This window comes from Pelobates fuscus, chromosome 7 (assembly GCF_036172605.1).
Source record: "Pelobates fuscus isolate aPelFus1 chromosome 7, aPelFus1.pri, whole genome shotgun sequence".
Lineage (NCBI taxonomy): Eukaryota > Metazoa > Chordata > Amphibia > Anura > Pelobatidae > Pelobates > Pelobates fuscus.
In genome coordinates this window covers 193,553,372-193,580,176 of record NC_086323.1, presented here as the reverse complement: position 1 = coordinate 193,580,176, position 26,805 = coordinate 193,553,372, and the positions used below count along the sequence as shown (strand labels likewise).

The 26,805-nt window shown below is 44.0% G+C and overlaps 1 protein-coding gene across 1 annotated transcript; it reads right to left on the bottom strand.

Annotated features, from left to right (window-relative positions):
* Window positions 1-203: 203 nt before the first annotated feature.
* LOC134568437 (oocyte zinc finger protein XlCOF6.1-like) lies at window positions 204-26,112 on the bottom strand. The gene is made up of 2 exons (XM_063427026.1): window positions 26,028-26,112; window positions 204-2,251 (listed from the first exon to the last, which is right to left on the bottom strand). Exon 2 carries the CDS (start codon window positions 2,127-2,129, stop codon window positions 909-911), a length of 1,221 nt encoding a protein of 406 aa, XP_063283096.1. The 5' UTR covers window positions 2,130-2,251; window positions 26,028-26,112; the 3' UTR covers window positions 204-908.
* Window positions 26,113-26,805: the final 693 nt, after the last annotated feature.

Genomic DNA, 26,805 nt, shown 5'->3' with positions numbered 1-26,805 from the left:
TTGACCATTGACATACAATGGACATATGACCTATAATTAATTTTAGATGACTAGGTAGGGACTCTCAGTTCCTGTGTATGAAATAATTTTGCAATTATATTATTTGCAACTAATACAAGAATGATAATAATCACATTACATCAGATGTTTTAAAGTTATTAAATGTTTTTCAGAAGGCTGAATATGAGTGACTAGTTGGAATATTTAATAAAATTGGTATATTTATTAGTTATAGTCTCAGGTGCATTGTATGCTCTAAGGAAAAAAAAAACTTAGACAATTAGAAGTAAACACAACCTTTGCTTGAAGTCTGTATTAACATGGGGGTTGGGGAAACTAGCTTTTCTCTTGGAATTTCCAAGGTTATTGTGTTCTGGTATAAGAATACAGGTCCTCAGGGAATAATTAGCTATACCTAATTTACATTCCTCAGTCAGAGCTCTGTTCTCCGATCCCAGTTCATATTCGTATTGGTATAAATAACTTGTAAATACATTTCATGTGTGTGCTGTGGTTTTATAATAAAAGCTGGAGCTCAGAGATAGTGATCCTACAAGTTGCTAGCATGTGTCTTGTCTCTTTGCTGACGTCTTGGTTGGAATCATGCAAACTTAAGTCATGCTAAGGAACCATATTCATTAAAGTGTGTTACCAGGGGAACAGGCTAATGAGTATACTCTGTAACAGCCAGAACATACAACCACAATGTATTCTGGGTTGTATACTGGGTTTGCCGGTGAGTCCACAGCCAAGTGGCGCAGAGGTTAGGCGCCTCCAAACAATAGCACAGGGTTGCCACAGTACCAATGCATCATTGACTGCTACTATCAAAGTTACTATTTATTGTGTCAGCATTAAAAAAATTCACAATACTAGATATTTTATTCCTATGTTAATCCATAGATGAATTATAAAATCACCTCACATGTGTGAGTTCTCTGATGACGGACACGCTTTGCATTTGTGATGAAACATTTTCCACATTCAGAACATGAGAATGGTTTCTCTCCTGTGTGAGTTCTCTGATGTTCAACAAGATGTGAGTACTGCCTAAAACATTTTCCACATTCAGAACATGAGAACGGTTTCTCTCCTGTGTGAGTTCTCTGATGACAGACAAGCTCTGCTTTATTGACAAAACATTTTCCACATTCAGAACACGAGAATGGTTTCTCTCCTGTGTGAGTTCTCTGATGACGGACAAGATCTGCTTTATTGACAAAACATTTTCCACATTCAGAACACGTGAACAGTTTCTCTCCTGTGTGAGTTCTCTGATGACGGCCAAGATCTGCTTTATTGACAAAACATTTTCCACATTCAGAACATGTGAATGGTTTCTCTCCTGTGTGAGTTTTCAGATGTGTAACAAGACTTCCATGTTGATTAAAACATTTTCCACATTCAGAACATGAGAACGGTTTCTCCCCTGTGTGAGTTCTCTGATGTGTAACAAGATGATGTTTAAAAGAAAATAATTTTTCACATTCTGAACACGAGAACGGTTTCTCTCCTGTGTGAGTTTTCAGATGTGTAACAAGACTTCCATGTTGACTAAAACATTTTCCACATTCAGGACATGAGAACTGTTTCTCTCCTGTGTGAGTTCTCTGATGACGGACAAGCTCAGCATTGGTGAAAAAACATTTTACACATTCAGCACACAAGAAAGGTTTCTCTCCTGTGTGAGTTTTCAGATGTGTAACAAGACTTCCATGTTGACTAAAACATTTTCCACATTCAGAACATGAGAACGGTTTCTCTCCAGTGTGAGTTCTCTTATGACGAACAAGATTTGCTTTAGTGGCAAAACATTTTCCACATTCAATACATGAGAACGGTTTCTCTCCTGTGTGAGTTCTCTTATGACAAACAAGATTTGCGTTAGTGGCAAAACATTTTCCACATTCAATACATGAGAACGGTTTCTCTCCTGTATGAGTTATCTTATGACAAACAAGATTTGCTTTAGTGGCAAAGCATTTTCCACATTCAATACATGAGAACGGTTTCTCTCCTGTATGAGTTCTCTGGTGACGGACAAGCACTGCATTGGTGGAAAAACATTTTCCACATTCAGAACACGAGAAAGGTTTGGGGTTTATGTTTACTGTCTCCTTTGAGAACATACAGGAATCTGATAAAATGCTTTATTTTTCAGTGTTAGACTCCTTGGTTCTGTTATTAAAAGATTTCTTCATAGCTTTGCTTCATGTTTTTCTGTTCTTGTCACCTCTTCTGACAAATACACCTGAAAGAAATATACTGGGAGTTAAAGGCAATCTGTCACTATACATTATTGTTTGCTATATTTAGAAAAACTGTCAATATTTTTTATAATGGATAAGAAATACGACCTCCGGGTGTCATGGTGATTGCAAAGAATATAAGTACCGTATATACTCGAGTATAAGCCGACCCGAATATAAGCCGAGGCCCCTAATTTTATCCCAAAAAACTGGGAAAACTTATTGACTCGAGTATAAGACTAGGGTGGGAAATGCAGCAGCTACTGGTAAATTTCTAAATAAAATTAGATCCTAAAAAAAATATATTAATTGAATATTTATTTACAGTGTGTGTATAATGAATGCAGTGTGTGCGTATGTGTGTGTGTATGAGTGCAGTGTGTGTGTATGAGTGCAGTGTGTGTGTGCATGAATGCAGTGTGTGTGTGTATGAATGCAGTGTGTGAATGCAGTGTGTGCAGGGCCGGTGCAAGGATATTTGCCGCCGTAGGCAAAAAAAATTTTGCCGCCCCCTCCCCCCCCATATGTCCTGACTTCCCCTCCTCCTCCCTCAGTGGTCCTTACCTCCCCACCCCCGTGTTCCTTCACCCCCCCCCCCAGTGGTCCTGACTCACCCCTCCTCTAGTGGTCCTTACCCTCCCCTCCCCTAGTGGTCCTTACTTCCCCCTCCCCTCCCATAATGGTCCTTATCCCACCCCCTCCCTCTCATAGTGGTCCTTATCCCCCCCCCATCCCTTCCATAGTGGTCCATATACCCCCCCCTCCCTCCCATAGTGGTCCTTATACCCCCCCTCCTTCCCATAGTGGTCCTTATACCCCCCTCCCTCCCATAGTGGTCCTTATACCCCCCCCTCCCTCCCATAGTGGTCCTTATACCCCCCCCTCCCTCCCATAGTGGTCCTTATACCCCCCCTCCCTCCCATAGTGGTCCTTATACCCCCCCCTTCCCTCCCATAGTGGTCCTTATACCCCCCCTCCCTCCCATAGTGGTCCTTATCCCCCCCCTCCCTCCCATAGTGGTCCTTATACCCCCCTCCCTCCCATAGTGGTCCTTATCCCCCCCTCCCTCCCATAGTGGTCCTTATCCCCCCCCTCCCTCCCATAGCGGTCCTTATACCCCCCTCCCTCCCATAGTGGTCCTTAACCCACCCCCTCCCTCTCATAGTGGTCCTTATACCCCCCCCTCCCATAGTGGTCCTTAACCCACCCCCTCCCTCCCATAGTGGTCCTTATACCCCCCCTCCCTCCCATAGTGGTCCTTATACCCCCTCCCTCCCATAGTGGTCCTTATACCCCCCCTCCCTCCCATAGTGGTCCTTAACCCACCCCCTCCCTCCCATAGTGGTCCTTATACCCCCCTCCCTCCCATAGTGGTCCTTAACCCACCCCCTCCCTCCCATAGTGGTCCTTATACCCCCCCCCCCCTCCCATAGTGGTCCTTAACCCACCCCCTCCCTCCCATAGTGGTCCTTATACCCCCCTCCATCCCATAGTGGTCCTTATACCCCCCTCCATCCCATAGTGGTCCTTATACCCCCCTCCCTCCCATAGTGGTCCTTAACCCACCCCCTCCCTCCCATAGTGGTCCTTATACCCCCCCCCCTCCTATAGTGGTCCTTATAACCCTTTTTTTATTATTATTATTTTTTTATTATTATTTATTTTATTTATATATTTTTTTTTTGTCCCCCCTCCCTGCTTGATATATGGCAGGGAGGGGGGCTCTCCTTCCCTGGTGGTCCAGTGGCAGTTCAGTGGGGGGAGAGGGGGGGCTGGCAGAGCTGTACTTACCTGTTCTGCAGCTCCTGTCAGCTCTCTCCTCCTCTGCGCCGTCCGTTCTGCTCTTCTGTCAGCTCACAGTGTAAATCTCGCGAGAGCCGCGGCTCTCGCGAGATTTACACTGGGAGCTGACCGAGGTGCTGACCGGACGGCGCAGAGGAGGAGAGAGCTGACAGGAGCTGCAGAACAGGTAAGTACAGCTCTGCCAGCCCCCCTCTCCCCCCAGTCTGTATTATGGCAATGCAAATTGCCATAATACAGACCTTGACTCGAGTATAAGCCGAGTTGGGGTTTTTCAGCCCAAAAAATGGGCTGAAAAACTCGGCTTATACTCGAGTATATACGGTATTTTGTGTATACTCCTTTTTACTTTAATTTGCTTTGCAAAATTAGATTTAGCCCATAAAGCCTCACGTATCTGCATTTATGCTAGAGGAACAAATTATAGATACTGTGTATATCACATACATTCTAAACACATATATTCTAAACACATGCAGCACATAATTTCACTGTTATCCTGTAACCTCTGCCACTGGAAGGCTGTGCCAAGTATCTACTATTCTTTTATATATCACTCCTAGCCTCTACCACTTAAACTTGAAGGTTGTGTTATTGAAATTATAGTAAATACCTGGATTGACCTGCCAATGGAAATGTACTGGGTGTTAACCCCTTAAGGACCGGCCTGTTTTTGAGATGTTTGTACGTTAAGGACCAGAGCAGTTTTAACACTTTTGTGGTGTTTGTGTTTAGCTCTAATTTTCAGCTCTCTCATTTACGGTTCCCATACAAGTTGTATATTGTTTTTTTCAAGACAAGAAGGGCTTTCTTTACATACCATTATTTGTATTATGTCATATATTGTATTTAAAAAAAATAATAAAATATGGTGAAAAATTAAAAAAAAACATGTTTTTGGACTTTTACTTGAAAAATCTTTTACTTATCTACAAAAGCTAATGAAAAAAACTGCTAAATAGATTCAAAATTTTGTCCCGAGTTTAAAAACACCCAGTGTTTACATGCTTTATTGCTTTTTTTTGCAAGTTATAGGCCTATAAATACAAGTAGGAAATTGCTGTTTCAATATATATATATTTTAAATGTATCAATAGTGACATTGTAACACAGTTTTCTGTCATAAATCCCCGAAACACACCTAACATGTACATATTTTTTTAAAGTAGATAACCCAGGGTATTCAACATTGGGTATGTCCAGTTTTTTTTAGTAGCCACCTAGTCACAAACACTGGCCAAAGTTAGCATTTATATTTGTTTGTGTGTTAAAAATGCAAAAAACGCTAACTTTGGCCGGTGTTTGTGACTAAGTGGCTACTAAAAAAGGCTGAACATACCCCATTTGCAATACCTTGGGTTGTCTTCTTTTTCAAATGGTATGCCATCATGGGGCTAATTCTCATTCCTTGGCTACCATACGCTCTCAAAGGCAACCTAACCAATCCGACAAATTTCAATAAAAAAAAAAAGTTAAATCAAGCCTTATATTTGACCCTGTAACTTTCACAAACACTATAAAACCTCTACATGTGGGGTACTGTTATACTCAGGAGACTTCGCTGAACACAAATATTAGTGTATTAGAACAGTAAAATGTATCACAGCAATAATATCCTCAGTGAAAGTGCGGTTTGTGTGTGAAAAATGCAAAAAACTTCACTTTCACTGACAATATCATCGCTGTGATATGTTTTACTGTTTTGAAACACTAATATGTGTTCAGCGAAGTCTCCCGAGTAAAACAGGACCCCCATGTACAGGTTTTAGGGTGTCATAGAAAGTTACACAATAAAGAGAGAGAAAACGGTTGCGCCAAAATAAAATAAAACAAATTAATAAAAAATACAAATTAGAACAATAATAAATTAGAACAATAATAAAAAGATATAAAGATATAAAAATATGTAAAATACAGAATAGTAGGTAAGTTCTGTTAAGACACCTTTTGTCTTAATAAGTAAGTCACTGTTTAGTCTACCTTCCCCTCTCACCGTATCAAGTCCTTGTTCGTATACTGTATAATCCACGAACCATAACCAGGGGAAGTAGTAATCTCTCGAGTAACGATATCCACCAAACGGCATAAGTTCCCAATAATAGTCCTTGAGCGTAAATAAGAATCCCTCCAATAACGAGACTGAAGCTCCGTGTTGAGGGTCAAAACAAGATCTGAGGACTGGAACATCCAGCCTGCTTTTTATTAGGAAAAGGTACACACAGGGCACTCCCAGGGGGAGGATGAAAATAACCAATTATACACAGGGTAACACCCCCACCTCTCCTCCCCACAGATAATCACATAACACAATTAAACTGTACAATAATTCACCCCAGTTATGGATGTACCCCAAAACCAGGGGGTACACCCTTGAGTCCAGCACCGCTTGAAAGGTCTTGGTTAGGGGAACACTCTGTCCAAATCTTAGCCCATTCGGTTAAGGGGTTCGGGAGTTATGGACGATTGAAGTTTTGACCGACTGCACGGATCTTCTAGCCGAAAAGAGTTCCACAAGTTTCGGCCCTGCAGTCGGTCTCCGTTCGCCGGTTAAAATCACACGAAATCCTTATCATCCACAACTGTCTCCGAGTTCGCTGGATTCCCCATAGCTGATTACAAGTAACTACCGAATGGCTCGTCGTTCGGTTGTTCCAACACGAACTTCTGGGTGTATGGAGGTCTCAGCGGTGTTCGCCTGTTTGGGTATCCGTTTTTAGTTCCACGCGTTCACAGGCAAACACCGCTGTTCGTACACAAGATGGCCGCGAACACGTGCAACAGTCCCAAAATGGCGGCCACCCATATGTTAGACAGGGAGTTCGTGCGAAACGAGGCGAACGGCTGGAAAACAGGCTGGAACGGTAAAACATACTTTATAACATCCCAAATCAGTCCTTTAGACGGATGGCCTAAAATAGCCGAATCCACAAAAGTACTAGGCAGACGGATGGTTCCGTCACACGGCTCCCCCCTTGTGGAACACTCCGGCAGACCCGGCTTGACCCTGTGGCGGGTCAACTTGGGGATGTCCGGACTTACGAGGTGGTGGATATGTCGGTCTGTCGTGATAAGCCATCCGCATTTCCGTTCAGCTTACCGGGTCTGTAGCTAATAGTAAAATTGTACGGTTGTGATGCCAAGCTCCATCTCAGCAGTCTCCCATTGTCGCCTGAGACCCGGTTAAGCCAAACGAGGGGGTTATGGTCTGTTACAAGGGAAAATTCTTGCCCATACAAGTAGGGACTTAACTTTTTCAATGCCCAGACTAGGGCTAAACATTCTTTTTCAACTGCCGCATAACTCACTTCTCGGGGTAGTAATTTTCGGCTGAGGTATGCGACAGGATGCTCTCCTCCATCTTCCCCAACTTGGCTTAACACAGCCCCCAGTCCATACATGGAAGCATCTGTGTGAACGAGAAAGCGTTTGTTAGGGACTGGGGCAGCCAAGATAGGGGCATTCACGAGAGCTTGCTTCAGTGCCTGGAACGCAGCTTCACAAGCCGGGGACCACAGGACCTGCTTAGGCAAATTCTTTTTCGTCAGATCGGTCAGGGGCTTAGCAATAGAGCTGTAGTCAGGAACGAAACGTCGGTAGTACCCCGCTGTCCCTAAGAAGGCCAATACCTGGGTCTTAGTAGTGGGTGTGGGCCAGTTAGCCACCGCTTCTACTTTGGCGGGCTCTGGTCTCTGGTTCCCACATCCCACTCGGTGACCCAGGTACTGTACCTCTGCCATACCTACATGGCACTTTTCTGGCTTCAATGTCAGGCCAGCGGCCCGGATCTTATCCAGCACTACCCCTATGTGTACCAGGTGTTCCTCCCAGGACCCACTATAGATCGCTATGTCGTCCAAGTATGCACAGGCAAATTCTTGGAAGCCATCCAGGAGTCTATCCACCATCCGTTGGAAAGTAGCCGGGGCATTCTTCATCCCAAAAGGCATGACCCTAAATTGGTACAGGCCGAATGGGGTGACGAAGGCCGACTTGGGGATAGCATCCTCGGCCAGGGGAATCTGCCAGTAGCCCTTACATAGGTCTATGGTGGTCAGATAACGTCCCCTGGCAATACGATCCAATAATTCGTCTACCCGGGGCATCGGGTAGGCGTCCGTGGTAGTCCGCTCGTTGAGTCGCCTGTAGTCCACACAGAACCGGGTGGTCCCATCTTTCTTCGGTACTAGGACTACAGGCGAAGCCCAAGGGCTGTCAGAGGGTTCGATGACCCCAAGCTGGGTCATCTCCTGTATCTCCTTCCGCATTCCATCTCGGACTGCTTCAGGGATACGGTAGGGCGGCTGTCGTAAGGGGGTCTGTCCGGGGGTCTCTACCTTGTGTATAGCGAGGTGGGTGTAACCTGGCTCCTGGGAGAAAGTTGCTTGCTTCTCCCATAACAACTGTTTCGCTTGGATCTTTTCTGTGGGGTTTAACCTGTCTCCTAACTGTACGAGGGAGGTGAGGTCAGTCTGGGGGTCCCTTTCTAATAGATCAGGGAGAGACAAATTCTCCGGGTCATCTGCAGCTGGGGCACATACAGCTGCAATGTTCTCAGGTCGTTCTTGATACTCTTTCAGCATGTTCACATGAAAGGATCTCTGGACCCTTTCGTCGGAACAGCTGGCTATCAAATAGGTAGTATCGCAGATCTGCGCCACTATCCTGTACGGGCCTTGCCAAGAGGCTTGCATCTTGTTGGCCTTCACAGGTTTGAGCACATACTTTTTGCCCCACCTGGAAGGCTCGCTGTCTGGCACCCTGATCGTACCACCTCTTCTGTTTCCCCTGGGCCGCCTGGAGATTCTCCCTTACCATCAGGTACAGTTTCTCCATGCGGTCCCGAAGTTCCAGAACATATGGTACTATGGGGGTCCCTTCTTGCTCGGTCTCCCCTTCCCAGTGTCCCCGGATGAGATCTAGGGGTCCGCGGACCCGTCTCCCATACAGTAACTCAAAAGGGGAGAACCCAGTAGATTCCTGGGGCACCTCCCGGTATGAAAACAGAAGGTGCGGCAAGAATCTCTCCCAGTCCCTGCAAGTGTCCGTAAAGGTCCTCAGCATCTGCTTGAGGGTACCGTTAAAACGCTCGCAGAGACCGTTAGTCTGTGGATGGTAAGGCGAGCTAAGCAAGGGTTTAATGCCACATACTTTCCACAGCTGCTGGGTGAGCACCGCAGTAAATTGGGTTCCCTGGTCGGAGAGGATCTCTTTAGGGAACCCAACCCGGGTAAAAATCCTCACCAGGGCATCAGCAACTGTCTCTGCCTCTATGTTCGACAGCGCTACTGCCTCTGGATAGCGAGTGGCATAGTCCACTACAGTAAGAATATACTTCTTGCCTGATGGACTAGCCCTGGCCAGTGGACCCACAATGTCAACAGCTATGCGGGAAAAGGGCTCCCCTATAATAGGCATCGCTGATAGTTTAGCCTTAGGGTGGTCCCCCCATTTCCCTACCCGTTGACATGTGTCACAAGTACTGCAATATATCCGTACAGCCTGGTTGAAGTTGGGCCAAAAGAAATTCTAGGAGATCCTATAGGCTGTGCGACGTGACCCTAGATGTCCTGCTAAAGGGACATCGTGCCCTATCCGCAGAAGCTCCTGCCGGTATTTCGCGGGTACCACCAGCTGGTGGTGGTTCTGCGGAGGGGCTATCTTTTTCTGGGAAGGTTTCGGGATTCTGTATAGCCTGTCCCCCACCCACTTATACCGCTCTCCGTCTATCCCTTCTTCTCCAGCGTCTGCTCTGTCCCTGTACTTTTGTAAGGTAGGATCTGCCCGGGTTTCCCTCCCAAACTCCTCTGGGGAATCCCAACGTAAGGGGGTCTGAGCTAAGGTGTCAGTCGGGGAAAAGGGTCTTACCTGGGCCTCCTCGGCAGGTGGGCTGGTTCCAGAGGCACGGGTCTGAGAGCGAGTAGTCACTGGGTTAACGTCCAAGGGACCCATTGGAGCATAGGCCGAAACCAAAGGGGCCAAATCATTACCAAGAAGCACATCAGCGGGCAAGTCTTTCATAACCCCAACATCCACGTGTCTAGCGCCCACTCCCCAGTCCAGGTGAACACGGGCAACAGGTAACCGGAATACGGCTCCCCCTGCTACCCTCACGGCCACTGTGTCTCCGGTGTGCTGGTGTTCTGAGACCAAGTTCTTTTGGAGCAGTGTCATGGTGGCTCCTGTGTCTCTAAGTCCATTTACCACTCGGCCATTTAGTTTCACAGTCTGCCGGTGTTGCTGGCGATTGTCCTGATGGGCGGCTTGCACCGGGTCGGCTTCGTGCAAGATACCCCAGAATTCCTCCTGTTCTACACAGTGAGCAGCAGGCTGTGGTGGTCGCTGATTCGGGTTGGCTGATCTCCTCCAGGACTGAGCTTGGTTAGCTTGGTTCAGCGGACACTCCGGGCGCTTGTGTCCCAACTGTTTGCACAGAAAGCACCGGATGGGTTGGGAATAATCCCGGGCATTAAATTTGGATGGCTGTACATAATTATTGGACGGTGGTACTACTGGGCTGCGATGCACTGGGGGTTGGTAGGTTGTTGGAATCGGGGGGGCTGCTGGTCGGTATTCCACTCTGGTCGGAACTTTAACCACGGTACTGTCCAGTTTGCGAGCATCAGTATATTCGTCTGCCAACCGGGCCGCCTCAGGTAGGGTAGAGGGTTTTCTATCTCTGACCCACTCCCGAACCCCGGTAGGCAATTTCTCGAAACAGTGTTCCAGTAAGAATACCTGTAGTACCTCTTCCCCCGATACTGCTTGGCATCCTGCCATCCAGTGGGTTGCAGTACGGTGAACTCTGCAGGCCCATTCCACATACGAATCGCCACTTTGTTTGTTGGTTTCCCTGAAGCGCCGTCTGTAAACTTCTGGGGTCACCGCATACCTGGCTAGGAGCGCATCCTTCACTGCCCGGTAGCTGGTGATCTCCTCCTCTGGGATGGCCCGAAATGCATCACTAGCCCGGCCGGATAATTTCCCAGAGAGGATGGTGACCCATTGGTCTGTGGGTACCTGATGGAGGGCACACTGCCTCTCAAAATCGGCCAGGAACCCATCGATCTCTCCTTCATTTTCAATAAAGTTTTTGAATGCAGCAAATGGTACCTTTTTCCTTCCGGAATCGTTATTGGGTACCTCTGCTGCTGCAGCTCCTCTTCCTTGGAGCGCTTGGTGTGCTGCTACTGCAGCTTGCACACGTTCCACAATGTCTGCTGAGGGGTTGGGGCCAAAGTGTGCCAGCCTTATTTGCACTGCCCGGTTAAATTGTATCTCCTCGGGTGTTAAATCCAAACTGCTGGGCACATTAGCGTTCTCCGTTCCCTGTGTTGCATCCATTTCCCTTAGCAAAGCAATAATTTCTCGTTTCTTTAAATTGCTTGCTGATCGACCTCGGCGTTCTATTATGTCCTTAAGAGTAGCACGTCTTAACTGTTCATACTGCATTTCTTTCCTTCTGTGTTGTGGGATTCATCCCGTCGCTTGCCACCAATTGTTAAGACACCTTTTGTCTTAATAAGTAAGTCACTGTTTAGTCTACCTTCCCCTCTCACCGTATCAAGTCCTTGTTCGTATACTGTATAATCCACGAACCATAACCAGGGGAAGTAGTAATCTCTCGAGTAACGATATCCACCAAACGGCATAAGTTCCCAATAATAGTCCTTGAGCGTAAATAAGAATCCCTCCAATAACGAGACTGAAGCTCCGTGTTGAGGGTCAAAACAAGATCTGAGGACTGGAACATCCAGCCTGCTTTTTATTAGGAAAAGGCACACACAGGGCACTCCCAGGGGGAGGATGAAAATAACCAATTATACACAGGGTAACACCCCCACCTCTCCTCCCCTCAGATAATCACATAACACAATTAAACTGTACAATAATTCACCCCAGTTATGGATGTACCCCAAAACCGCTTGAAAGGTCTTGGTTAGGGGAACACTCTGTCCAAATCTTAGCCCATTCGGTTAAGGGGTTCGGGAGTTATGGACGATTGAAGTTTTGACCGACTGCACGGATCTTCTAGCCGAAAAGAGTTCCACAAGTTTCGGCCCTGCAGTCGGTCTCCGTTCGCCGGTTAAAATCACACGAAATCCTTATCATCCACAACTGTCTCTGAGTTCGCTGGATTCCCCATAGCTGATTACAAGTAACTACCGAATGGCTCGTCGTTCGGTTGTTCCAACACGAACTTCTGGGTGTATGGAGGTCTCAGCGGTGTTCGCCTGTTTGGGTATCCGTTTTTAGTTCCACGCGTTCACAGGCAAACACCGCTGTTCGTACACAAGATGGCCGCGAACACGTGCAACAGTCCCAAAATGGCGGCCACCCATATGTTAGACAGGGAGTTCGTGCGAAACGAGGCGAACGGCTGGAAAACAGGCTGGAACGGTAAAACATACTTTATAACATCCCAAATCAGTCCTTTAGACGGATGGCCTAAAATAGCCGAATCCACAAAAGTACTAGGCAGACGGATGGTTCCGTCACAAGTTCCAATGGGTGTCTGGAGATAAGATATAGTATAGTAAGGTATAGTCACTAATTCCACTGTGGGGGTAGGTTCTCTTGTTGTAGTAGTTCCCACCGTCTCGTGATATGGAAGACACAAGGTGAAAGGACTAATCGTGCGGAGTGTATACGCTTAATGTGACAGTATTTAAAATATATATGTTACACTCACATTTAGGTGAGCTATAGCCAGCTCAGGGTTTGTAGGCATATAGCGGTATAATCCCCGCTTACGGGATATATTGGTGCTTGTCCTCCAAGGGGTACGTCCAACTCTCAGGAGAAGAAGGAGATAAAAACAGCAGATAGTGCTCTCTGATGATATTTAAAAGTGGTGAATAAAATAAGATAAAATATACTCACAAGTAAAGTGCAGGTCTCACTGCACTTTAGAAATAGCGTTAGTGGTATAATCCCCACTTCAGGATATGTAGTATAAAAATGCCAGGAAAGGATAAAAATAAATAGTAATAATAGTGTGTAAAAAATGATAGTGGTACAATTGTCTAACCAAAAATCATTTATTTTTAAAATAACACAATATAAATAACCATTTAACGCGTTTCACCGCTGGGGCTTTATCAAAAATGGGATAACATATAACCTGGCACATAAAGAATTTATATAGGTACACTAGTACTTTAAAAAATGGTGCCAAGATGACATCATTACTTGGCAGCCAATCAGAATCATACAGTTTTACATTTTTACAAAAAACAAATAAAAACTTTGAATAAAAGTATGCATCTTAATGTACTTAATACCCTATCCTTTTGGGTTAAATTATACTTTAAAACGAGGTTTTAAAACATAGTTACGGTAAAATTAAAAAAATGCGCGTCACGTGACTCACACAGCATCTTGGGGATTGTAGTGTGCGAGTCACGTGATCGGCGTGAGATGGCTGGTGAGGTAGTGCAGCCGTCCTATTGGTTGGCGGCATGCACTCCTCTAGGAGTGGAACAGAGATCGGCACGTCGGCAGATCGGCGAAAGGGCGCATGGGAAATGTAGTTTAGAGCGCCCTTTCGTCTGTGGGAATGAGGAAATAGGGGAAATTCATAATGTCTGTAAATATAAATAGACATACTGTATAGATTAGTTGATCACTAGGTAAAAGCACTATAATTAGACATGTTATATATATATATATATATATATATATATACATATAGGGAATATTGATTATAGTAGTATAAATAGGGGGGGGGGGGAAATTAATGTATAAAAAATCAAATAGTGTATATATAATCATAAGAGTACATAAAACAATATGAAATATAATAACACATTATAAGAGCCATTTTATAAAGAAAATATATTCATAAAATAACTTAAGATATAGTAAAACATTTAAAGAGCCATAATATAATAAAATTATATTAACAGAGATACCGTATTTATCGGCGTATAACACGCACCGGCGTATAACACGCACCTCATTTTTAGAAGGAAATCCCAGGAAATTTCCCCCCCTCCCATAGTGTCCCCCCCCTTTCCATAGTATTCCCCCCTCATCCCATAGTGTTCCCCCCTCATCCCATAGTGTCCCCCCCTTTACATAGTATTCTCCCCCCCTCCCATAGTATTCCCCCCCATAGTATTCTCTCCCCCCCTCCCATAGTATTCTCTCCCCCCCTCCCATAGTATTCAGAGTTCAGAGAAGGGCTACTAAACTGGTTCATGTATTGCAGGATAAAACTTACAAGGAAAGGTTAAAGGAACTTAACATGTATAGCTTGGAGGAAAGACGATACAGGGGGGATATGATAGAAACATTTAAATACAAAAAGAGAATCAACACAGTAAAGGAGGAGACTATATTTAAAAGAAGAAAAAGTACCACAACAAGAGGACATAGTTTTAAATTATAGGGAAAGGTTTAAATATAGTATTATTTTACTGAGAGGGTAGTGGATGCATGGAATAGCCTTCCAGCTGAAGTGGTAGAGGTTAACACAGTAAAAGCGTTTAAGCATGCGTGGGAAATGCCTAAGGCTATCCTAACTATAAGATAAGGCCAGGGACTAATGAAAGTATTTTTTCAAATTGGGCAGACTAGATGGGCCGAATGCTTCATCTCTGCCGTCACATTCTATGTTTCTATTTGCGGGCGTACTGTTCCCATATTTCCTGGAGGCATACAACTCGCTCATGTAGGGTCAGAAGATCCCCTCTCAGATGTTGACATGAGGTTGATACCAAATTAAGGCAAGGACTTGGAGCATTGTGCCAACTACTGGCCATTGTCTCTTCTGAATTGCGACTTGAATTTTTTCGCTAAAATCTTGGCAACCAGACTGCTACCCTACCTGCCTCTGCTGTTGAAACCGGACCAAGTGGGCTTTGTTCCTCACGGAGAAGCTAGATATCAAACCACAAGAGTACTGGTGCTGATCCATCAGGCCCAGAGAACTGGGCAGGACCTTCTGCTGCTATCCACGGGTGCGGATTAGGCCTTCGAAAGAGTAAACTGGGACTTCCTCTTTCGCACACTTCAGTCACTGGGTATGGGTTCCAAGATGTACGCATGAATCACAGCAATGTATGATGGCCCCAAGGAGAGGGTCTGCATAAACGGGACTTTCACCGACCCGTTTGAGATCCACAATGGCACTAGACAGGAATGCCCGCTGACTCTGCGGCTCTTTATCCTTCCCCTTGCGCTGTTCACCCAGGCCGCGAGATGTAATCCCAACATCAAGGATCTCAAAGTGGGACCCACATCGCATAAGGTGGGCACGTACGTGGATGGTTTGATATTCTTTGTTACCTTGCCAGAGACGATGCTCCCCAATATAATGCAGGATTCAGAGGAACCTTGAAGAGTGGGAGCTGCCACACCTTTCCTGGCAGGGGTGTATCGCAGTGACAAAAATGAACTTGCTACCACGTATCCGTTACCTGTTTCAAACGCTGCCCATTTACATCCCAACAGCTATTTTCACGTCTCTCAAGTCGCTGATAATCAGACACATATGAGTCTCGCATACCAACTTGTCAGGGTACCTGTGGTCTCTACCTCCGAAAGAGGTAGAGACTTAACTGTTCCTTCATCCAGACGGTCTGATGGCTCCCTTCCCCGCGGTCTATCCGGTCATGCAAGGCTGGCCGCGAGGGAGTGACTGCCTTTTACAGCATCTAGGCAGGAAGTCGTCATCAGGACACTCCCCCGGAACGACCTGTCAGTCAATTGCTGCAGGACCAATCAGGACGCCTCGGAGGCGTGGTTACTGCTCTGAACAGGGTATTTAACAGAGCTTCTTTCATTAGCTCATTGCCCTGTCGTGGTTCTAGCTTGTTCTAGTCACTCAGTGCTTGTGTATTCTATTATCCCTTTTGGTTTTGACCCGGCTTGTTTACCTTACTCTGCTTATCTCTGTTACCCTTGATTCGGCTTGTCTCTCGCTTACCTGTCTTCTGTTACCCTCGACCTCGGCTTGTCTTTGACCATTCTATACTGTACTACTTACGTTAGTCCGGCCATTCTAAGGTCCGGTATACGTATCTGGCTACTGTTTGTACTCTGCGTGTTGGATCCCTGTCCCGATCCTGACATTACGACAGGGCCAATGGATCCTGCAAGTACAAACAGTCAGCGGGCTTCTCCTGATCCTAGGTTTGAAGCCATGGATCACAGAATGGATCAGATGGCGCTTGCGCTACAGACTCTATTATCTCATGCCAATAACCCACCAGAGGAGATACGTAATACCCCTGTTTCTCCTGTCGGTTCAGGTCTAGAGGTAGCCACAGTGGGTGCTTCTTCTCGCATTACCCCCCCCAGTACGCTATGGTGGGGCTCCAGAGAAGTGTCGTGGTTTTTTAAACCAAATTAGTATCCACTTTGAATTGCAACCTCGCTCTTATCCTACAGATAGGGCAAAGGTAGGATTTATTATCATCCTACTTATTGAGAAAGCTCTGAGATGGGCCAACCCACTATGGGAGAACGATAACCCATTAGTTTATAACTATAACGCATTTGTAGCTGCTTTTAGAAGAACATTTGACCCTCCAGGTAGAAAGGTTAATGCAGCCAGATTACTGTTGCGCCTGAGACAGGAGAACCGAACAATGGTGGATTATGCACTAGAGTTCAGGTCTCTGGCGTCAGAAGTCAAGTGGAATGAGCAGGCGTATATGGATGTATTTGTGAATGGCCTATCTGATATAATCCTTGATGAGGTTGCTACCAGAGAACTCCCTGAGAATTTAGAAGATTTAATTTCGTTCATCTCTCGTATAGATGAACGTTTAAGAGAGAGACAGAACACTTGAGAGAGGAACCGGAGACCTTCTTTTAGGTTAGCCCCCGCTTTTCCAAGTCCTGACTCCACGGTATCTTTGCTTCCTGAACCTATGCAGATAGGTCATACCCACCTCTCTGAGGAGGAGAGACAGTACAGGAGAAGAGAGGGTTTGTGTATGTATTGTGGAGCCAAGGGCCATGTACTCTCGAACTGTTCTAACCGCCCGGGAAACGCTCGCACCTAAGTCTCTCTAGAGGACAGGCCTTGGGTGTTTCTATTTTGTCCTCTACTCCTAATTATAAAGATCACAGACTTCTGCTACCAGTTTCCTTAACTTGGGGGAAGGAAGTAGTAAGGGCTATGGCATTGATAGATTCCGGTGCTGCTGAGAATTTTATCGACCAAGCCTTTGCTATTAAAAACAATTTCCCATCCCAGCTAACGGAGACACCTTTGGCCGTTGAGGCCATAGATGGTAGACCACTACTAGACCCTGTTATCTTTCGTGAGACCATACCCATTAATTTAAATGTTGGTATCCTACACGTGGAGAATTTATCTCTTATGCTCATTTCGTCTCCTTACGTTCCCATAGTTCTGGGGTACCCATGGTTGAAGAAACATAACCCTATTATCGATTGGGAGTTAGGGGAGATACTCTTGTGGGGCCAGGGCTGCCAGGATAGGTGTTTGTGCAAGGTTTCTCCATTAGCTAATATTAACATACCAGAGAATCCTACTCAGTCCACAGAAAGACAAATACCAGACCTTTACCTAGACTTAAGGGCAGTGTTTGACAAGAAAAATGCTGATTCTTTGCCGCCACACAGGTCATTTGACTGTAAAATTAAGCTTCTACCCGGGACTATGCCTCCGAGGGGCCATGTATATCCTTTGTCTGTTCAGGAAAACTCGGTTCTAGAGGAGTATATTCGGGAGAATTTAGAAAAGGGATTCATCAGGAGGTCTTCTTCTCCGGCCGGGGCTGGGTTCTTTTTCATTAAGAAGAAGGATGGCACGCTGAGACCTTGTATCGATTACCGAGGCTTGAATAAAATAACTGTCAGAAATGCCTATCCTATCCCACTTATTACCGAGTTATTTGATCGTCTTAAGGGCTCCAAAATCTTCACCAAGTTAGATCTCAGAGGGGCTTACAATTTGGTGAGAATCCAGCAAGGTCACGAGTGGATGACGGCATTCAATACCCGGTATGGCCACTACGAATACACTGTTATGCCATTTGGACTATGTAATGCTCCTGCAGTATTTCAAGATTTGATTAATGAGGTACTTAGGGAGTTTCAGCATGATTGTGTTATTGTTTACCTGGACGACATACTAATACACTCTAAGGAGATTGAGACTCACCATAGACAGGTCAGAAAGGTATTACACAAGCTGCTGCAACATGGCCTATATTGCAAATTGGAGAAGTGCAGTTTTGATCAGTCTCAGGTAGACTTTCTTGGGTACGTGATTTCTGGGGAAGGTTTTAAAATGGATCCTGTAAAACTCCAATCTATTTTAGACTGGCCTTTGCCCAAAGGACTCAAGGCTATCCAAAGATTTATTGGTTTTTCCAACTACTATAGGCGCTTCATTAAGGGATACTCCTCTATCATTGCGCCTATTACCAATATGACCAAACAAGGGGCTGATACTAAGTTCTGGTCTAAGGAAGCTCTTGGTGCTTTCAAGACTCTCAAGGAACTTTTTGCCTCGGCTCCTATTCTAGTCCATCCTGATACGACTCTGCCTTTCTTGCTCGAAGTCGATGCCTCTGAGACAGGAGTTGGGGCTGTTCTGTCTCAAAGGTTAGGGGTGGACAAACCGTTACACCCTTGTGGTTTCTTCTCTAAGAAATTTTCTGGGCCTGAGAGCAGATATGACATCGGGGAAAGGGAACTGTTAGCGGTCATTAAGGCTTTAAAGGAGTGGAGACATTTACTGGAAGGGACATTACACCCTGTTACTATCTTAACGGATCATAAGAACTTGTCTTATATTGGGGAGGCTAAGCGCTTATCCGCCAGGCAGGCTCGCTGGTCCTTATTCCTCACTCACTTTAATTATGTACTTACATATAGGCCTGGTTCTAAGAACTCTAAAGCCGATGCTTTGTCTCGTCAATATGAACCATCCACTATAACTGAACCAGTCCTGTCCTCCATAGTTCCTAAGGGGAATATCATCGCGAACACTAATCTCAGGATTCACTCTCCATTGCTTTCCGAGATCATGAAGTTTCAGCATTTGGCACCCAAACAGACTCCGGGGGATCGACACTTCGTTCCTGCCGCTCTCCAACTGGAGGTACTACGCTGTCTCCATAACAGCAAGGTGGCTGGGCATCCTGGCATCCGCAAGACATATGCTCTGGTCTCTAAAGATTTTTGGTGGCCTGACTTACGTAAAGACATTAAAGAATTCATCGGGGCATGTGAAGTTTGTACCAAGACCAAGCTACCCCATTCGCTTCCATGCGGATTTCTGCACCCTTTAGAGGTTCCTGAAAAGCCTTGGTCCTGCCTGGCAATGGACTTCATTGTTGATCTGCCTATCTCCAAAAAGCAGACTGTAATTCTCACTGTGGTGGATAGATTTACTAAAATGGCTCACTTCATTCCCTTACCTAAACTCCCATCTTCGCCCGAATTAGCGGAGATATTCGCTAGGGAGATTTTCCGTTTGCATGGGATACCTTCCCAAATTGTCTCTGACAGAGGCTCCCAATTTGTTTCCCGTTTTTGGAAATCGTTCTGCTCCCAACTGGGCATCAAATTGAATTTCTCCTCTGCCTATCATCCTCAGTCCAATGGAGCTGCTGAACGCACTAACCAAAAGGTCGAACAATATTTGCGTTGTTTCGTTTCTGAGCACCAGGACGATTGGGTCGGTTTGATTCCTTGGGCGGAGTTTGCACACAACAATCTCGTTTGTGATTCTACGCATTCTAGCCCTTTTTTCTTGAATTATGGCTTTCATCCTTCCATCCTTCCTTCGGAATCTTCTTCTCAGGGGGTACCGTCGGTGGATGTTCATGTTGCCAATTTAAGGAAGTTGTGGGATCAGACTCGACAAATTCTTCTGCACAATTCTATGCTGGTTAAAAAACACGCTGACAAACGTAGAAGGGCAGCACCGGTGTTTGTTCCAGGCGATAGAGTATGGTTAAGTACTAGAAACATTCGCCTAAAAGTGCCGTCCATGAAGTTTGCTCCTCGTTATATTGGACCTTACAGGGTACTGTCTCAAATTAACCCAGTTGCGTATCGTTTAGCGTTGCCTAATGCCTTACGCATTCCGAATTCATTTCATGTTTCCTTGCTAAAACCACTAATTTGTAACAGGTTCTCCTCCACGATCGCCCCTCCTCGCTCAGTTCAGGTGGAGGGTCAGGAGGAGTATGAGGTCAATTCCATCGTTGATTCTCGAATCTCCCGGGGGAGACTGCAATATCTGGTCGATTGGAAGGGTTATGGTCCTGAGGAGAGAAGTTGGGTACCTCAGGAGGAGGTGCATGCTCCCCGTCTCCGCAGGGCGTTTCACTCTCGATTCCCTTCTCGCCCTGGTGTATTCCGCCCGGTGGGCGTATCTGAGAGGGGGGGTACTGTCAGGGTACCTGTGGTCTCTACCTCCGAAAGAGGTAGAGACTTAACTGTTCCTTCATCCAGACGGTCTGATGGCTCCCTTCCCCGCGGTCTATCCGGTCATGCAAGGCCGGCCGCGAGGGAGTGACTGCCTTTTACAGCATCTAGGCAGGAAGTCATCATCAGGACACTCCCCCGGAACGACCTGTCAGTCAATTGCTGCAGGACCAATCAGGACGCCTCGGAGGCGTGGTTACTGCTCTGAACAGGGTATTTAACAGAGCTTCTTTCATTAGCTCATTGCCCTGTCGTGGTTCTAGCTTGTTCTAGTCACTCAGTGCTTGTGTATTCTATTATCCCTTTTGGTTTTGACCCGGCTTGTTTACCTTACTCTGCTTATCTCTGTTACCCTTGATTCGGCTTGTCTCTCGCTTACCTGTCTTCTGTTACCCTCGACCTCGGCTTGGCTTTGACCATTCTATACTGTACTACTTACGTTAGTCCGGCCATTCTAAGGTCCGGTATACGTATCTGGCTACTGTTTGTACTCTGCGTGTTGGATCCCTGTCCCGATCCTGACACCAACTATTGACAAGACCAAAGGAAGAAGGTGGGCTGGCTGTGCCAGAATTTAAATTATACTACCGGGCCTCCCACCTACAGAGAGTGCTGGAATGGGCCAAGACAGGGGGCTCTCTTAAGGCATTAATGTGGAGAACAGGAAGTTATCACGCCACCAACCTTTTTGTAAAGACCACCCTAGAAGAATGGCATAGGAATGCTACTAGAATGGAGCTTTTGTCCTTCCCTTCCCCTTTTTCCCCCTGACAAATAACCCAGAGTGACTGTGGAAGTAAGCTTTCACATGCTTACTTCCACAGTCACGAATACAAGACTGACACATACTGAAACCTCTTGGTGAGCTGGTAGATAGCGCACACCACACATTTATGCAGAAACGGAGGCATGAACAACTGAAACAGTTTAACACAGCATCCCACAAACTCCTAACTTAGCTAGGACATTGACCCCATTTGAAACTTTAACGGACAACCCAGCCACGTTACCGCATGCAATATCCTATCTGTACTCATTACAACTACAAAATAGAAATCCCCCCCCCCCCCCCCCCCACACCTCATACATGGGCAAATGGGAAACATGTCTAGGGGAATATTCACAGACCAGCAGTGGGGTTAGATCTGTGATTTAGTACATCACTGTGCACTTGCCAGTACAATTTAGGAGACGGCCTACATTATAGTACAGGACCCCACAGGCCCTACGGTCTTTGAACAAAACTCTGGGGGACAAATGTTGGTTCTACGGGACCAGTACTGGAATGTTCCTGCACATCTGGTGGGAATGCCCCAGGATAACACCTTTTTGGTAGGCAATTGGTGAAATCATAAAATTCTCTTACAATCCGCCCCCCTTCCGACCAGCCTTGCACCTCTTACACCACACTACCACACCGACAACGGTGTACAAATATACCCTGACGGTTAGCATACTGAACACCGCAAAACAAGTGTTGCCTCTGTTCTGGAAAAAAGCCATACCCCCTCCCTTGACAGTATGGTTCAATAAGATGGAGGACCTCTGAAGACTTAAGGAACTAACATTTAAAGCACAACACCGCTAATAGACTTATAGAGACATTTGGACACACTGGCTGACGGTTGTCTACCAGGCTGAGTTCCGGAGACTACTGACATATAGACATCAGACGGGACTTGGGGGGATGAAAGGGTAACTTTGCCTTCCGCACTGGCTTAGTTACTCTGGGCATACATGGGCCGATTGTGAAATGGCCCAGCCCGGCCACAATGAATGTAAACTTACCAAGACATGGAACGGCAGCAGCATGATGTTAATGAAAGAAATGGAGAGATAGAGAGGAAAGAATAAGAGGCTCTGTTAAAACATGCATGATATTCTGTAGCCGGTTTGTGACTTGCAATTCTCTTTGTTTTGTTCAGAGTATGTGGACCTGCGAGTCTGCTCACCATTTACACCAACGCATTTACTATATGAGACCTGCGTGTCTCAGTGTTTTATAGTATGACTTTACTACATGATCTATGCAACTGACAAAAACAAAAAATCCCAATAAAAATTTTATTTACAAAAGATACGGAGTATCTATACGCTGATAATAAAAATGTCGCTCTTTATGGTACAACTGAGTATCTATACGCTGATAATAAACATGTCGCTCTGTATAATAATACTGAGTATGTATACACTGATAATAAACATGTCGCTCTGTATAATAATACTGAGTATCTATACGCTGATAATAAACATGTCGCTCTGTATAATAATACTGAGTATCTATACGCTGACAATAAACATGTCGCTCTGTATAATAATACTGAGTATCTATACACTGATAATAAACATGTCGCTGTATAATAATACTGAGTATCTATACACTGATAATAAACATGTCCCTCTGTATAATAATAAAGAGTATCTATACGCTGATAATAAACACGTAGCTCTGTATAATAATAATACCGAGTATCTATACACCGATGTAAACATGTCGCTCTGTATAATAAAACTGAGTATCTATACGCTGATAATAAACATGTCGCTCTGTATGATAATACTAAGTATCTATACACTGATAATAAACATGTCGCTCTGTATAATAATACTGAGTATCTATACACTGATAATAAACATGTCGCTCTGTATAATAATAATGAGTATCTATACACTGACAATAAACATGTCGCTCTGTATAATAATACTGAGTATCTATACACTGATAATAAACATGTCGCTGTATAATAATACTGAGTATCTATACACTGATAATAAACATGTCGCTCTGTATAATAATACTGAGTATCTATACGCTGATAATAAACATGTCGCTCTGTATGATAATACTGAGTATCTATACACTGATAATAAACATGTCGCTCTGTATAATAATACTGAGTATCTATACACTGATAATAAACATGTCGCTCTGTATAATAATACTGAGTATCTATACACTGACAATAAACATGTCGCTCTGTATGATAATACTGAGTATCTATACACTGATAATAAACATGTCGCTGTATAATAATACTGAGTATCTATACACTGATAATAAACATGTCGCTCTGTATAATAATACTGAGTATCTATACGCTGATAATAAACATGTCGCTCTGTATAATAATACTGAGTATCTATACGCTGACAATAAACATGTCGCTCTGTATAATAATTCTGAGTATCTATACACTGATAATAAACATGTCGCTGTATAATAATACTGAGTATCTATACACTGATAATAAACATGTCCCTCTGTATAATAATACTGAGTATCTATACGCTGATAATAAACATGTGGCTCTGTATGATAATACTGAGTATCTATACACTGATAATAAACATGTCGCTCTGTATAATAATACTGAGTATCTATACACTGATAATAAACATGTCGCTCTGTATAATAATAATGAGTATCTATACACTGACAATAAACATGTCGCTCTGTATAATAATACTGAGTATCTATACACTGATAATAAACATGTCGCTGTATAATAATACTGAGTATCTATACACTGATAATAAACATGTCGCTCTGTATAATAATGCTGAGTATCTATACGCTGATAATAAACATGTCGCTCTGTATGATAATACTGAGTATCTATACACTGATAATAAACATGTCGCTCTGTATAATAATACTGAGTATCTATACACTGATAATAAACATGTCGCTCTGTATAATAATACTGAGTATCTATACACTGACAATAAACATGTCGCTCTGTATGATAATACTGAGTATCTATACACTGATAATAAACATGTCGCTGTATAATAATACTGAGTATCTATACACTGATAATAAACATGTCGCTGTATAATAATACTGAGTATCTATACACTGATAATAAACATGTCGCTCTGTATAATAATACTGAGTATCTATACACTGATAATAAACATGTCGCTCTGTATAATAATACTGAGTATCTATACACGGACAATAAACATGTCGCTCTGTATGATAATACTGAGTATCTATACACTGATAATAAACATGTCGCTGTATAATAATACTGAGTATCTATACACTGATAAGAAACATGTCGCTCTGTATAATAATGCTGAGTATCTATACGCTGATAATAAACATGTCGCTCTGTATAATAATACTGAATATCTATACATTGATAATAAACATGTCGCTCTGTATAATAATACTGAGTATCTATACGCTGATACTAAACATGTCACTCTGTATAATGATACCGAGTATCTATATACTGATAATAAACATGTCGCTCTGTATAATAATGCTGAGTATCTATACGCTGATAATAAACATGTCGCTCTGTATAATAATACTGAATATCTATACATTGATAATAAACATGTCGCTCTGTATAATAATACTGAGTATCTATACGCTGATAATAAACATGTCGCTCTGTATAATGATACCGAGTATCTATACACTGATAATAAACATGTCGCTCTGTATAATAATATTGAGTATCTATACCCTGATAATAAACATGTCGCTCTGTATAATGATACCGAGTACCTGTTATGTTTGATGATAGCTGACTTACAATAACATACCGTCTATTAATCAGCCAGGATTTATTGATCACAAATCACATATTATGTTCGATCCCTTTGTTGATATACACATTCCTGCTGTAGCATACACCCAACACGGCCGAACTCCATACACACACTGGGAAGAAAGAGCAAATCTAGGGGGTGTATCCATCCCAGCATGCCTTGCACACTTACTACAGGAGCTGGTTAGGGAAAAACTGTGCATTGTGCAAAGCTCCCCTAGAGGGGACTGCTGGTATACCCCACCATATCCAAATAATAATGTAGTCACTAGTCTGTATAATAATACGGAGTATCTATACGCTGATAATAAACATGTCGCTCTGTATAATGATATCGAGTATCTATATGCTGATAATAAACATGTCGCTCTGTATACTAATACTGGGTATCTATACACTGATAATAAACATGTCGCTGTATAATACTGAGTATCTATACGCTGATAATAAGCATGTCGCTCTGTATACTAATACTGGGTATCTATACACTGATAATAAACATGTCGCTCTGTATAATAATACTGAGTATCTATACACTGATAATAAACATGTCGCTGTATAATACTGAGTATCTATACGCTGATAATAAGCATGTCGCTCTGTATAATAATTCTGAGTATCTATACACTGATAATAAACATATCGCTCCGTATAATAATACTGAGTATCTATACGCTGATAATAAACATGTCGCTCTGTATAATAATTCTGAGTATCTATACGCTGATAATAAACATGTCGCTCTGTATAATAATACAGAGTATCTATACGCTGATAATAAACATGTCGCTCTGTATAATAATACTGAGTATCTATACGCTGATAATAAACATGTCGCTCTGTATAATAATACTGAGTATATATACGCTTATAATAAACATGTCGCTCTGTATAATAATACTGAGTATCTATACACTGATAATCAACATGTCGCTCTGTATAATGATACCGAGTACCTGTTATGTTTGTTGATAGCTGACTTACAATAACATACCGTCTATTTATCAGCCAGGATTTATTGATCACAAGTCACATATTATGTTCGATCCCTTTGTTGATATACACATTCCTGCTGTAACATACACCCAACATGGCCGAACTCCATACACACACTGGGAAGAAAGAGCAAATCTAGGGGGTGTATCCATCCCAGCATGCCTTGCACACTTACTACAGGAGCTGGTTAGGGAAAAACTGTGCATTGTGCAAAGCTCCCCTAGAGGGGATGTGGTGGAATCTCGGTAAAAATAAATTTAGTAGGACGAGATTGCCACGTGGTATGTGCGCGCGCATATACTGATGTATCGGTCGGTTGGTTGCATGTGGCAACAATACAATCAGTAGTGTACGGAGCATGTGCAAGGATACAGGATATAGTATTCCCCTCCTCCATTGTGCTGGGCAAGCCATGTGGTCAAACAGGAAGTTAATCTTTGTTCGGTTGATTGGGTAAGAGTATGTGTGGGTGGAGCTTATTATGGGAGGAGTTATATGCCTATTGTTGTTCGGGGCTCAGATCTTGTTGTATATTGGTGACATTAGTCCCTCTGAGTCCCGGTCAGTGAATTGAATAAAGAATCTCGTTCTTCCTAAAGAAACCTGTGTCCATCTCTCTGTGCTTGGCTTCCATCAGTTTCTCCGGTATCATTTGGTGCATTGGCCGGGAAGCACATCGTTCAACGGTAGCTGAGAAGCAGAGGCGTGAGACGGTCTATCTTTGCCCACACTCCCTACGGCTGCACCCCTGAACTTCTGCGTGGACCTCCTTTCGT